This window comes from Apaloderma vittatum, unplaced genomic scaffold (assembly GCF_000703405.1).
Source record: "Apaloderma vittatum isolate BGI_N311 unplaced genomic scaffold, ASM70340v1 scaffold12096, whole genome shotgun sequence".
NCBI lineage: Eukaryota > Metazoa > Chordata > Aves > Trogoniformes > Trogonidae > Apaloderma > Apaloderma vittatum.
Genome location: NW_009722326.1, coordinates 33,636 through 47,098, shown reverse-complemented (window position 1 = coordinate 47,098; position 13,463 = coordinate 33,636). Strand labels below are relative to the sequence as shown.

General features: G+C 42.4%; 1 protein-coding gene across 1 annotated transcript; it reads left to right on the top strand.

The window, feature by feature from the left end:
- The first annotated feature begins 1,620 nt into the window (after positions 1-1,620).
- On the top strand, positions 1,621-13,463 carry LOC104275705 (meprin A subunit alpha-like). Its single transcript, XM_009871736.1, has 13 exons — positions 1,621-1,663; positions 1,740-1,784; positions 1,894-1,947; positions 3,696-3,736; positions 3,823-3,898; positions 4,718-4,835; positions 5,967-6,142; positions 6,350-6,556; positions 7,314-7,460; positions 9,926-10,141; positions 10,453-10,926; positions 11,089-11,262; positions 13,420-13,463. The coding sequence occupies exons 1-13, from the start codon at positions 1,621-1,623 to the stop codon at positions 13,461-13,463; spliced, it is 1,815 nt and encodes a 604-aa protein (XP_009870038.1).

Below are 13,463 nucleotides of genomic sequence, written 5' to 3'. Positions count from 1 at the left end.
TGAGTTATAGAGTCTTTTCCGTGCGTCACTTGAGTCCAGGAGTCGAGACTGGCTTGTAGCAGTGCCCATTAGTGGGTTTTCTTCCTGTGCAAGCTGTGTTTCAGGAGACTGATTTGGGAATTTCTCCCTTATCCTGCCACTCCTGTGACAGATGGGCTGTTTCTTGGTGAAATCAGTTTGTTTCCTCTCTTGTGGCCCTGGATTTATTGGATATTTTGTGATCATGCCTCTAGAAGAAAGATGCCAATGAGGCATTTGGATTAACCCCTTCTTTGCACTCACCTCACTCACCTCTCTGATCCTACTAGACTGGTGGGATCAGCCAGTCAGATCCTTCATGCAGATGGTAAGTACTGATCCTGCAACCTGTACAGACTGCAGACTCTCCAGGTGGCCAGTCCTGGCCCTCACCATCACAGCCTGGTGCAACTGCCCCCCTCCCGTCCCATAAAAATCCTCTGACTTCTTGCCACACCCAGCACCTGGGGTCTCACAGGCTGGGAGGAAAGGCTGTGGGCAGGCTGTGAAGCATGGCCAAGGAGATCCCTGCTCAATATCTCCCGCTTCCCCTCTCCACAGCCAGATCAGGACAGTCCTTCCCCTGAAGGACGGGGATGCAGCATGAAGCTGGGCAAGTGAGCAAAGAGGAGACAAAGGTTTTATGGGACGGTTGTGTGTGGCGGTGTGGTCTGAAGTTGAGAGGTGTGAAGATGAGAGGAGGAAGTGGTGCAGGAAGTGTGTGGGAGCAAGAGAGCTACAGAAGTGTGAAAAAACCCTTCATGTGACTGCCAGGAGGAGAAACCCTTCTCTAAGTTGGGAACAAAGTTCAGCCCTTCTCGTGCCTTCTCACCAAAGGGCTTTGCTCCTGCCCGTGTTCACCCTGGCCCACATGACTTGTGTGTGTAAGGAAAGACCTGGGTGATCTTCCCAGGAAAAACTCCAGGAGCACATGGCTTCAAGGCACATGAGCAGGACCGAAATCACAACCTTTCACTGTACTGCTAGTCCGAGAGACAAAATCTTTGACAACTCATGCAGGAAACCAAACCAACAAATTCTGCTGGAACTTGATTGCTGGCATTCTGTTAATTACAAAAATAATGCTACTTTTAAGTTAAAGATGATGCTTTACCTATAGAATCAGATGAAAACAAAGTTTTGTTTGCTTCTACCAAGATCTTTCTGAGAATAATAAAAAAAAACACTAAGAGAAACTTCCCTTAAAGTGATTTATTCAGGTTGCAGACCATAAACCTCTTTCTTCTTTTGAGGAGGTTGTTATTTTGATAGTCAGCAGTTTTGATGGTCTCATGTCAGGATGGGGTCAGGATAAAGCAGAGGAAAGGAGTGATGAAGCTTCATCTGTGATGAAGCCACAGAATTTTCAAAGACTTTAATAGCTCCTGATTGCTGCAAGGGTTAACATGAAAAGAATAGTTACAAAATGGGGAGGCGGATTACTTAATGGGTTGTCTTATGGCTGTATTTAATAAGATTAAAATCATCTCTTCCTTTTAAAGTTCAACTTTTTTTATGGTTTATGCTTATCTGAGGACTATTCACCTGCAGGGCACTATACCTACACTGGCAGATAGCATCTGAAATGGATTCCTGGAAGATATGCTGTTTCACAGCACTGGTTACCTGCTCTTCTGCCTTTATGGTATTCCCACCTGCTCCTCTGTTTTCTAGATTGGAATCAGGGTGAGATTTCACTTCATTTGTCTGTGATTTTGAAACTGTGCTTTTTGTGTTTCAGATCCAAAATTCTGTTGAAGAGAGAGGTAAGGATGCAATATTTTTATATTGGTGGAAGGCTATCAGTCATCATGGGGAATTATATTGGCTCATGTCGTTCGGTTGCTAACTTAGGTGTATTATTTCTTTTGATAGTTGATGATGTTGGTGGAGGGCAGCTTAGAAAGGACATTCCAGAAATAAATTCAGGTAAGTCAGGACAGTAAATAAGCAGTGTTGAATTATTACAGACATCTGAGCTACCCTTTGGGGATCACGAGTCTGCAGATGGGATGGTGCCAGAGGGGACTGAAAGCAACCTCTGTGGAAAAAAAGTCTCAAATGCACCATGGATATAGTGAGTACTGCAGGGTAATTAAAAGTGTGTGAGTGAACCCCAGTTGCTTCTGAAGAGAAGGGAGAAGACCTCCACTTTTGAGCCTGGTAGCAGTCAGAGAAGACAGAAAGGCAGGAAGAAGACACAGGGCAGAGGACAGAAAAGTCTGTAAAAGATTGATGTTGGAAAGGGAAAATGGAAAGGCCAGCAAATTTCCACAAGGATAATTTTGTAGGCAGCCCAAGATCTTAATCTTAAATTTGGAAACACATTCAACTGTTCCTTGGGAAGACTCAGCAACCCCAGTCCTGAACCTGCATCTCTCCCTGCTGCACTCCTCTGCAACACAACTCCCGGAGAGATCTTGCCAGTGGCACTAATTCAACTTCTGCTTTGTTGATGTGCATTTATCTTAAGTAAGTTGCTTGGTTTCACATGACCAGTAACTAAGATATGAAGTTTTCAAGTACCTTCATCCCCACCCCAGTGTTTCAGAGCAATACCCTGAGAGAGTTTTCATTTCCTGACATCGCCTCTTATCTGTAAGATTTCTCTGGCTTTGCTGACAGAATAGAAAACACGGTGTAGAGTTGGGCATTTTTTTGGGGTGGTTTGGGGTTTTTTTCCCTTCTTCTCTCCATATGTAGGTGAGGTAAATATAAGGTATTTCTGTAACTAAATGTCTGAGGATGAGCTGTTTATGCCAGGATTGTGTTTATAACATATTAAATGAAAATGTGACACTAGGAGGACCATACAGTGGCTGGGATTTGAGCTTAGTTTTGCGTGGATGAACTGGCACTTTTAAAAATAAGCATATGAAATTCGAGTCTCAAATGCTGTGGTTTTAAAGCATGGAAGATACGAGTCAGCTGCTTAAAACACAGATGTCTGTTGCTGGTTCAAATCCATCCCCTTAGGCACCGTGCTAGAAGAGGAAAGAGTCTTCCAGACTTTGTATTTACCAGCCCATGTGGATATTTTGGATACTCTGCATCTCAGATGGCACCAGACACTTATGTTTAGGCAACTGGATGGGCACACAGCTGTAGTGGAATCTGAGACAGACAGCACATAGATTTAATTCCTTCAGTCTGAGTTTGGTTCAAGCTGAACCTCTTCCCTCCCCAGAATCCTTGTCTTTCTCCTTTGGTGAATTTTGGTGATTCTGTGATTCTGTGGTCTGAAATCCCAGTTGATTAGTTCAGGTTAGCTAACTGGTTAGGCTATTGGATCACAGAATCACAGAATGTCAGGGGTTGGACTAACTTCTGGACAAATCCATTCCACCTCTATATCAACTGCAATGTTCAGAAGTCCACAGTGTTCCAGGATACAAGCCTAGGGAAAAAAAAGAATAAAATCTCCTCTGGGCAGGTGTTACGAAATTGCTAGGGAAATCTTAATTCAATCCCAGATCTTCCTTAGCTTCAGACAGAGGACTGGCATATTATAGTGTGGCAATGGGTGTCGGTTTGCTTGTTTCTGGGCAGTTACTGTTTAAAGAGAGATGGGTTGGTGGATAAGGCAGGCTGACAAATTGTGCGGTCTTGGGAAAAAAAAAAAAATTGTAGTCCCTGATGTGTTACTATGGCCTAAATGGTTGTTTATCTCATTTCAGAAACAGGAAGGAAGCTTTTTGAAGGTGATATTATCTTACCGGTATGTGCTGCTGATCTAAATCAACATCAGCAAGGGTGTAGATTGGGTTTAAAATGTTAACACAAGCATGTTGATCTCATTAACAGCTGGAGAGAAATGCTCTGAGAAACAGCTCCTACAGATGGAAATTTCCCATCCCCTATATCCTAGCTGACAGCCTGGGTAATAAGACTTTTTATTCTGGTAGCACTGTGTTACTTGCATTAGATATATTCTGGTTTTGTCCATCTCTCTGGGGTGCTTTTGTTTCATTTGATATTGAGTTATGCTGCATCAATGCCCTTGTTGTTGCTTGCCAGACATGTTGTTTCCAGTGTAACAGCCCCAGCGACCAGCTGGATGCTAACGAGCAGCCACTTTAACCAGTATCTGTGCATCTGGCTGAGATCTCTAGCTAATGAAGTCAGAAAATCCTATCTCAGAATATGCACATTGATCTCCTGCACTCTTCAAGTCTTATCTCTTCTTAACAGTCCCAGCTCAGAATAGGCAGAAAAAAAATGCAGATATTTTATAAGTAAAAAAGTTCAGAGGATTCTCCCTAAAATCTGATCTAATTTTTGCAATATTTTAAATTTGGAAGAATTTATGAGTAAAAACCTAATAGTAAATCAGTGTTGAAATTCCATGGATCTCTCCTATGTTTACTAGCCTCAAGCTCAAAGTTGACAAAGCTTGAAATTATATAATAGCATGCAATAAAATTTCCCAGCAAAACCTGAGCACTGCCCTGGATGTCCAAAAGCCTGCTTCCTTGTTTTAGTATGAGTTTATCTAATCAAATACATTATCTCTCATTACAATCTCTGCCAAAATTACTCCAGTCAGGGAATTCTCCTCTTTTCATCTAGGCCGATAATTTTTATATATGTTAATATTTTTAATTCATGCTTGTTCATACCTTCTATCTGTAATTATTAATATTTATAATATTATATAGGCAGAACAAGTACTACTGTCATCCTCTGCTGTGTGTTTCAGACCTGAATGCTAAAGGTGTCATCCTGCAGGCGTTTGACATGTTCAGGCTGAAAACTTGTGTTGACTTCAAGCCCTACGAAGGGGAACAGACTTACCTGAAATTTGAGAAGCTGGACGGGTAATTTTGTACCACCTTCTTTGATAGGATAGTTTTTCCGTCTCAGGAGACATTTGTTGTCATTCTCGCTTGGACAAAGGACATGAACAGCTGAGTCCCATCTCTTAGAATCACAGAATCATAGAGTTGCTTGAGTTCGAAGGAGCCTTGAAGATCATCTAGTTCCAATCTCCCTGTCATGGGCAGGGACACCTCCCACTAGATCAGGCTGCTCAGAGCCCCATCCAGCCTGGTCCTGAACACTTCCAGGGATGGAGCTTCCACAACTTCTCTGGGCAACCTGTTCCAGTGTTCCGTCCCAGAGCTTATTGTATTGTATTATCTGCATTTTATGTTCTTTTAATAGAAGAAAACATTATTTTATTTCCATTTGCACCCTAGCTACTGAAGTGGATTCATTTCTTGGCACTTTTTCAGGGAAAACTGCTATTAGTTAGTGGCAGGGTATGTCACTAGTGTTGGCATTAGCATGTAGCTTCCTCCTTGATTTCAGACGCAGGGTTTGGGTTTACCTGACCAAATGTTGAAGCCATCAACCTCTACAGTTATGCAGGTCACCATGGGCTGCCTTTGTAGTCAGTGGGACGGAGGTGAATCTTCTGGGCCACAAGACCAGAAATCTAAAATAGGTCTGGTGACTCACATTCCAAAGCCTGTTACTATCCACAGACTGTAACGATGCCAGGAAATCTAACTCAGTGGCAGATACCAACACTGTGACTGTCTAAAGTTAGGTCAGGGGACCACCCTGCTTTCCGGGACGAACCAGCAGGAAGCTGGTGACACCAGCCAGTGTCTGTGCCTAGGATCCAGTGTAGATCTCCCCTTGGGTGCTGGGAACCTGGTGCACGCCAGATGCAGAGCGTGCACTCACTGCCATCTGGGGAGGGCCAATCGTATCTGGGACAGGAACTCATTGCCAGGCTGTTGCAGGATTCTGAGGGTACACGTCATGCTGTATTTTGGCATCGCAAATCTAGTCTGGACAAGACTGGAAAACTCAGATGGGAAATTCTAAAAAATGTTATTTTTTTATTTTTACCTTGATCTTGCAGTTGCATTAATATGTAGATGCAAATCATAGAAGGTATTATGCAAAATGAGTGCAATATCTGAGTCTTTATCTCACAGGTGCTGGTCTTATGTGGGGAACCTTCAAAGTGGCCAAACAGTGTCTATAGGAGAGAGATGTGACTATAAAGCCATAGTGGAACATGAGATTCTGCATGCCCTGGGATTTTACCATGAGCAATCCAGGACAGATCGTGATGACTATGTTCAAATATGGTGGGATGAAATTATTGAAGGTATGATGCAGGTTTGAAATGATTGAGAATCATCTGTAGATGCATGTTCCTGTTGTTAGAATGCTAAAACGTCTCTGGTTGAGAATGGCTGTCTACATGTTGACAAGTGGATAGTTACTTAATCACAGGCAAAGCGGTTTGAAAAGGGGTTATGTGCTAAGTTTTATTTCTGGTCTTACCTAATCCCTTGACTGTGTTTTTGTCTAGGTTATGCCTATGCGTTTGACAAACACAATGACACTTTCCTTGATGATCTCAATACCCCATATGATTACGAATCCGTCCTACACTATGGACCATACTCTTTCAACATCAATAGCAATGTACCTTCCATTACAACAAAAATTCCTGAATTTAATGACATCATTGTCAGCAGGATTGACTTACTGAGACTGAATCGCATGTACAACTGCAGTAAGTTTCTCAAGTGTATTTGGAAATCCTTACTCAAGCTTCATGATACCATGGATGGAGTCACATGAGAAAAGTGGGAACATTTCACCCTTGGGATCCTTTCTCACTGCTAAGAGAAACTATATGTCTTCTGCAGCAGCAAGCTCCATGGTGGCCATATCCCTATTGATGATAACAAAATTTTCAAGTAATGGTAGTTTGGAATTGAGGTTTACAAAATCAAAGTATTTCAAGCTCTTCTTTCTGCCTGTGTGATATTTGATAAGATGGGGTCAGGAGCACAAATGGGGATAATCATGCTTTGAGCTCCACTGCCAAAGCTATGAAAGAAAATACTCTAGAAGCTGTACAGTACTGACATAGTGTGTTAATGTACACCTGGACATTTCCTCTAGCTTCAGCAGAATTACTTCTGATTTACACCAGGAAGGGAGAAATGGACCACAAAGCCCAGGTAGGCTTAGAGGAAACGATGGATGTCTGAAAGGGAAAACTAGCACATAAGAACAAGGCTAGTTCCCACAAGGAGACATTCAGCTGAGAATTGAAGAAAGAGACGTTTCTTCCACGAGAAATCATCATTTATATGTGGTAACAAAGATGTAGATGTGAAAGTCAGTGTAGTCTTCAGATATATTAAGGACATATTTCCTGACGTTAAGTGTTGTATGTAAACATTTTGGAATGAGGTTAACAGCAAGAGAGCCTTATTTGATATTAATAGACAAGATAAAATATATTAATTTATTCCTGGCAGCTTCGAGCCTCACCTTCTTGGACCAGTGCTCCTTTGAATACATCAATATCTGTGGGATGGTGCAGACTGGACAAGATGGTGCTAGTTGGGACTACGTATTGGGCAAACCAGGAGATGAAGACTACACTTTGGTGGGAAGCTGTGCAGGTAACAGGTGCAGTTTTAGGTGGTCATTAGACTTTACCAAGCTTTTAAGAGATATGAGAATGAAAATGTACAAAGATAAGTCATTAGAAATACTCTTTTATTAATGTTAATCACTGTGTACCTCATGCTAAATACAACTCTTGAATTTTCAGATAGAAAGGTTAATAATTTTACGTGTTTAATCTCTCTTTAAATCTTCTCCCTACATTGTAATATTTCATGAAGAATTGACAGTTTCAGACTTAGCTGCTGTAAATTGGTGGTGGCTTTATTAATATGAAGGGATCTGCACCAGATTGCCATAAGTGACTTCAGTGAAACTCCATAGAATTTAGTCAGGTGAGACTCTCTTCCTTTTATGCATGTATTACAGGTTTTTGAGTTATTTTCTGGTTTTTATTTAAGGCTGAAAAAATCTTTCCGTTTGCACAGGAGTTCACTTGATGCATCCCCACAGAAAGACGTGCATAAGCAAATGACACCATACACAAATCTTGTTTGTAGAGAAATTCTGACATTGAAACTAATCCAGGATCATCAAAACAGGAAGCTGAATTTCAGCAATGTGTCACAGAGCAGGAGGAAACCACCCTGAAAAGACTTTTTCAAGGGAGGGGTTGTTGTGTGATGCAGAGCTGTACTGGGAGGGTGTAGCTGCTGCAAATTTAAAGTTTGTTGGAGCTGCACCACGTAGGGAGGCTGAAGAATTATCTGAGAAACAAACCTGCAGTGAGTTCTCCTCTTCTGAGGAGGGTTGCATGGGGTCCTTTTAATCAAGCGTTTGGCTCCAGCTGCACTGATTTAAACAGATATTGCACAAATATGTTTGTATTGAGGTTGGTATCTTGATTGCTGCCAGGACACAGAAGTTGAGTAGGGTGTGTTGTGGTCAGAGGCAGCGGGGCGAAAGTTAAACACCACAGAGGAGTATCAATCACATAGAATGAGCTTAGCTGGTCTGTGTACAAGTGATCACAGTTGCACATATCTGCTTCCCAAAAAATAAGTGATGGTTAGTCACAGAAATGTTTTATAGTTCAAGGAGAGGGAAAAAAAACCCCCTGAATAGAAAAGAAAGTAATTTCTGTGGAATCAGGAAGGAGAGAGCAAGAGATGGCTGTTTTCTTGCGGTTTGCAGGGTGTGCGTTTTGCTGACACTGTAAAGGGTCTGGATATGAGACAGAGCATGTGGCTGGGGAGCTGACAGTGACTTCCTGCCTCTCGTGACTAGTGACAGATAATTAACTGCCCTGCATCAACACTTGAAACTTAGGTAGTCAGCCTCTAGAACTTTCCTGAGAGCAAATGGGTCAACGGTTGTTGGAAAACAAGCAGCGTTATTGTGCATTTTTAGGGGATCTTATTGCAGAAGGCCGGCATGCTTGAGGGAGCACAGGGTTGTAGCTGGAAACAGAAGTGGAGCTCAGAGCTCAGGTGGTAATTCAGTTGTTGTCCTCTACACTGTCTCTGCTATTTGCATCATTCATCTCCCAGGCATCCATGTGACGCAGCTTGACAATGTCCTTGCTGTCAGGAGAGACAGCCCCTATAGAGAGGGGCTGTACCGAGGCTATTAAGCTGATGCACTTACTCAGGTGTCTTCTAGAAGCTGATTTGAAATTTGAATATACAAAGCGGGGCTGATGAGGGTGCAGGTGGTCAGGTTTTGAAACCAGGAAAATCAAAGACACAGAGAAGGTATCACTCTGGCCCCTAGACAGAACTGCAGACTAACTGGAAAGAAGGCAATAGTCATTTCAAACACATTAGCAGGAGACGGTGTGAGTCAGTAACACAGTAATTGGACTAGAAGTTAATAAATTCTTTACCCACAGCAGAAGGCAAAAATGTCTTCAGCTGCTTAAAAGGAAGACTGATCTATTGATAAAAGGCTTACGGGGCATGGTTTCTAGGCAAAGCAGAAGAGTGAAGGCCTTGATCTAACAGGACCCTTCCAGTACTTCCCTAGGTTGTCTTCAAAAAAATTCCCTGCCAAGGTTCATGAACTTACATTTGTACATTTGTACATTCCTACACTGGTAGGAAGGCTTACGGGGCATGGTTTCTAGGCAAAGCAGAAGAGTGAAGGCCTTGATCTAACAGGACCCTTCCAGTACTTCCCTAGGTTGTCTTCAAAAAAATTCCCTGCCAAGGTTCATGAACTCCTACACTCTGGTAGGATTGGCATTTGCAAGGTTTGTACTTGATTTCTAAAGTATGGTACTAAATATGTACCTTATTTAATCAACTAAACACTAGTTTGCAAGCCATATTTAAATGCATTTTCATTTTAATATTGATTTGCAGTATAGGGAGAATTCTTTTCCACTGATTTTTTTTCCTACTTTGAAAATTACTTTCTAGTTCAAGCAATCAGAAGGTGCACTAAAGCTTATTCAGCACTGCCATTTCATTACTGAACGGATCAAAAACTTTTTTCACACACTGTGTTTTGTGTTTCCCAGATAAAGGATATTTCATGCACTTAGATACAAAAGCTGGACATACTGGTCAGTCAGCTCTTCTGGAATCTCGCATCCTTTACCCAAAGAAGGAGGAAAAATGCCTTCAGTTTTTCTACAGGTTTAATGGAAGTCCTCAGGATAAGCTAGTTATCTGGGTTAAGAAAGATGATGGAACTGGAAATGTTAGACGGGTGAAAAAGCTGCACACTCTTACGGGTAAGTGAAAGCATGTTTTCATATCTGAAGTACTGACAATACTGGTTTATTGTATTAAAGTTTGCTCAGGTGTCCAGTGTAAGTCTAACTTGCACTTATTTCAGCTGAGTAACTCCAGAGTGAGAGCCCATGAGAACAGAATTTGGCTCAGAGGCAGTTTTGCTAAGGCTGTGCCTGCATTAGCTGGGATTCAGGGCATCAGACATCACCATCCAAGCAAACTGGTCACAGCACACTCGAGGGAGACACATCTTGATTTGGGATTGTGTCCTGGACTTTCTATTCTCACATAAATTTATTTCCCCTTTCAGCTGATGGAGACCACCACTGGAAATTAGCCAGCATTCCCTTCAGCATCCAAGATAAATTTCGTTACGGGTTTCAGGGCATCAGAGGAGATCCAGCCACGTCTGAGGGGGGGATTGCCATCGATGACGCCAGCCTGACAGAAACAAACTGCCCCACCAACATCTGGCACATCAGAAACTTCTCATCCCTTTTTAACAGTATTTCAAGAGGCGATTATATCATGAGCCCTGTGTTTTACAGCTCGGAAGGCTATGCCTTTGCTTTACAGCTGTATCCTCACGGAAGACACTCATCACCCTACGTGAATTACATGGGGATTACTTTCCATCTGTGCAGCAGTCCGAACGATGGCCTTCTTGAATGGCCGGCAGGACACAGACAAGTTGTCTTGTCTGTTTTGGATCAAGACCCTGATGTAATCCACAGGATGTCCCTCAGCCTCAGCTTTACTACAGACCCAAACCAGCTAGTACATGGTAAGTCAGAGCGTACTGAGGAAGAATATAGAAATGCAAGGGTTTGCTCAGGCTGGAGAAAGTTGCTGAAAGTCAAGAGACCAGGCTAGATTTGCTCTGCATTCAATACTACTGGGCTGACTGGAGATCAGCTTTAATTACTTCTACATTTTTGCACAACAGGCAGAAATGACACCCTGCAGTGGGACAAACCATCTATAACTGGAAGTTTTTCTTCTTTCTGCAACTGCTATCTGAGCCCAGGTGTTGGCTGGAATACATTCATGACCCACAGAGAGCTGCACTGGAAAAAATTCCTTAAAAATGACAGTCTTTTCATCTTTGCTGATTTTGAAGGTAGAGTATTATAGTATCAGAATCCACAATGGAACAGAGCAAGTACAAACTCTTCTGTTTGTAAGAAAGCATAAGAGATGGGGATGATTAGAAAATACCTAGAGTCATCTATTTCAGGAACAACGTATTTAAATGCCTAATGATTTCAGGTGCCTGGATTTTTGAATACCCAATATGAAACCCTGTGTATGACCTTGATTTTCTGGTCCCTGAAAATCAGATTTTCCGGACGGTTTATACTTCCATGCCTTGAAGATCAGTCTACTTAATGGAGTTCCCATTTGCCACCACACCTATATCACTCCTGATTTAAGAAAATTGTGGTTTGAAAATGATGTGGTTCTTTCCAGACCTTGGAAAACCAGCAGAAGGAGTTTTTGATTGAAACTTCTCTCATGAGGTTGCAATTTTTGGCAACCTTTGTGACAGCCATGTCATCAGCTGTGTTCATCTTACCTCATGTTAGGTGTCCAAAAATGAACTTTCTAGACTTCCTGGTAGGGCATTTGAGACCAAAAGGTGCTTCTGGGAGTTAGTTGATCCCATTCCATTATAGTTATTATGATGTGCTGATCTCCATCAGCTTCAAAAAAATCTCTTACTGATGACTAATGGTGGGTGAGATGAGTCCCATCACCCTTCAGAAGTGTGTTTCCTTAGGAAAACGGAAACCCTGCATATAAGGAAAAAATGTTTAAACCAGACCTGACCTGGTTGAGTGGTTGGAGCACTTGCCTCAGACAGGAGAGGCCAGCTGAGAGTACTCTGTGCGAATCCAGACTCACACTGCACAACCAAGGGCTGTGAACACCAGGCTGTGACCTCTCCCAGCAGGAGGCTTTCTCACTTGCTCTTCATGAAAAAAAATTTAAAAAGTTATGCAAAGTTCTTGTTTACAGCAGAGAATGGAGAAACTTTTGAAATGGGAGAAACTTTTGAAATGACAGAAACTTTTGCAAGCTGGTTCCCATGAATGCTTAACCTAATAAAATCAATCAATGAATAAATAATAAAATAAGACCTAATACTGCCTAATAAAAATGCAAAGAGCAGACTGCGCTTCTGGCACACGGCATGGCCCAGCGTTTCTGCAGGCTATGTAGGGCATTTGGCAGCACTTCGAAATCCCCTGTAGCAATAAGGAACACAGCTGAGGCCTCTTTGTGCTTTCCCTGATAGTGCTTCATATCAGGAGTAATTCATTGGGGGAAATTCAGTCCCACTGCGTCGTATGGGTGCCAGTGGTCCTGAAAATATTTGCAGCTGCTAGATGGAATTTCAGTGCAGAAATTGAAACACTTGTTAGGAAACTGCATTTAATCTCCAGTTATAAACGAGTTCAGCTTCATTTATAGATATTAAATCTATTATGGTCTTTTCTCCCATGTAACAAGCGATAGGATGAGCAAACGGCCTCAAGTTGCACCAAGAGAGATTTAGACTGGATATTAGAAAAAATTTATTCATAGAAAGAGTTGTTAAGCATTGGAACAGTCTGCCTGGGATAGTGGTGGAGTTACTACCCCTGGAGGTATTTAAAAGACGTGTAGATGTGGTTTAGTGGTAGACCTGGCATTGCTAGGTTAACGGTTGGCCTTGATGAACTTCAAGGTCTTTTCTGACCTAAGTGATTCTAAGATTCTGAGAGGATTCTATGATTATAAGGTTCCAGCCTCTGCATTTGAATATTCGTTTGGGTACCAGGGTGCCTAAAAACTCAGGACAGTGTTACGCTGCCCTCTGATGGAAGCTGGAAGTTGTCTCTGTGTAACCACTGAGGGTCTACCCCATGTCTCCCACTTCATAAGCCATCCCACCCTCTCTCCTCACCTCCCAGCTCTGTTTCAGATCACCACTGACCCAAGCTCTCTACTCTCTTGCCTCCGTCTCCCTCCAGCTCAGTAATCTCAGGATCTCCTGATGGGCTTGAGAAAGACACAGACTGGATCACAATGCATGCCTCCGGATCTCTGCCCTTCCACTCCTCCTCCCACCTCCTTCACTGGGTACTGCTGCAGCCTCTAGAGATATTTGGATTAATTATTCTGCTTCGTTTCTTGCGCTCGGAATCAGCCTGAAAGTCACCGCAAAATACACAATAGAACTGTACTATATACTCCGTGTATTAAAATAATTATTTTTTTTCTTTTCTTGCAGATCTCACCCCTTTGATTACATCTGAAGCCCCAGTCCATCCTTGA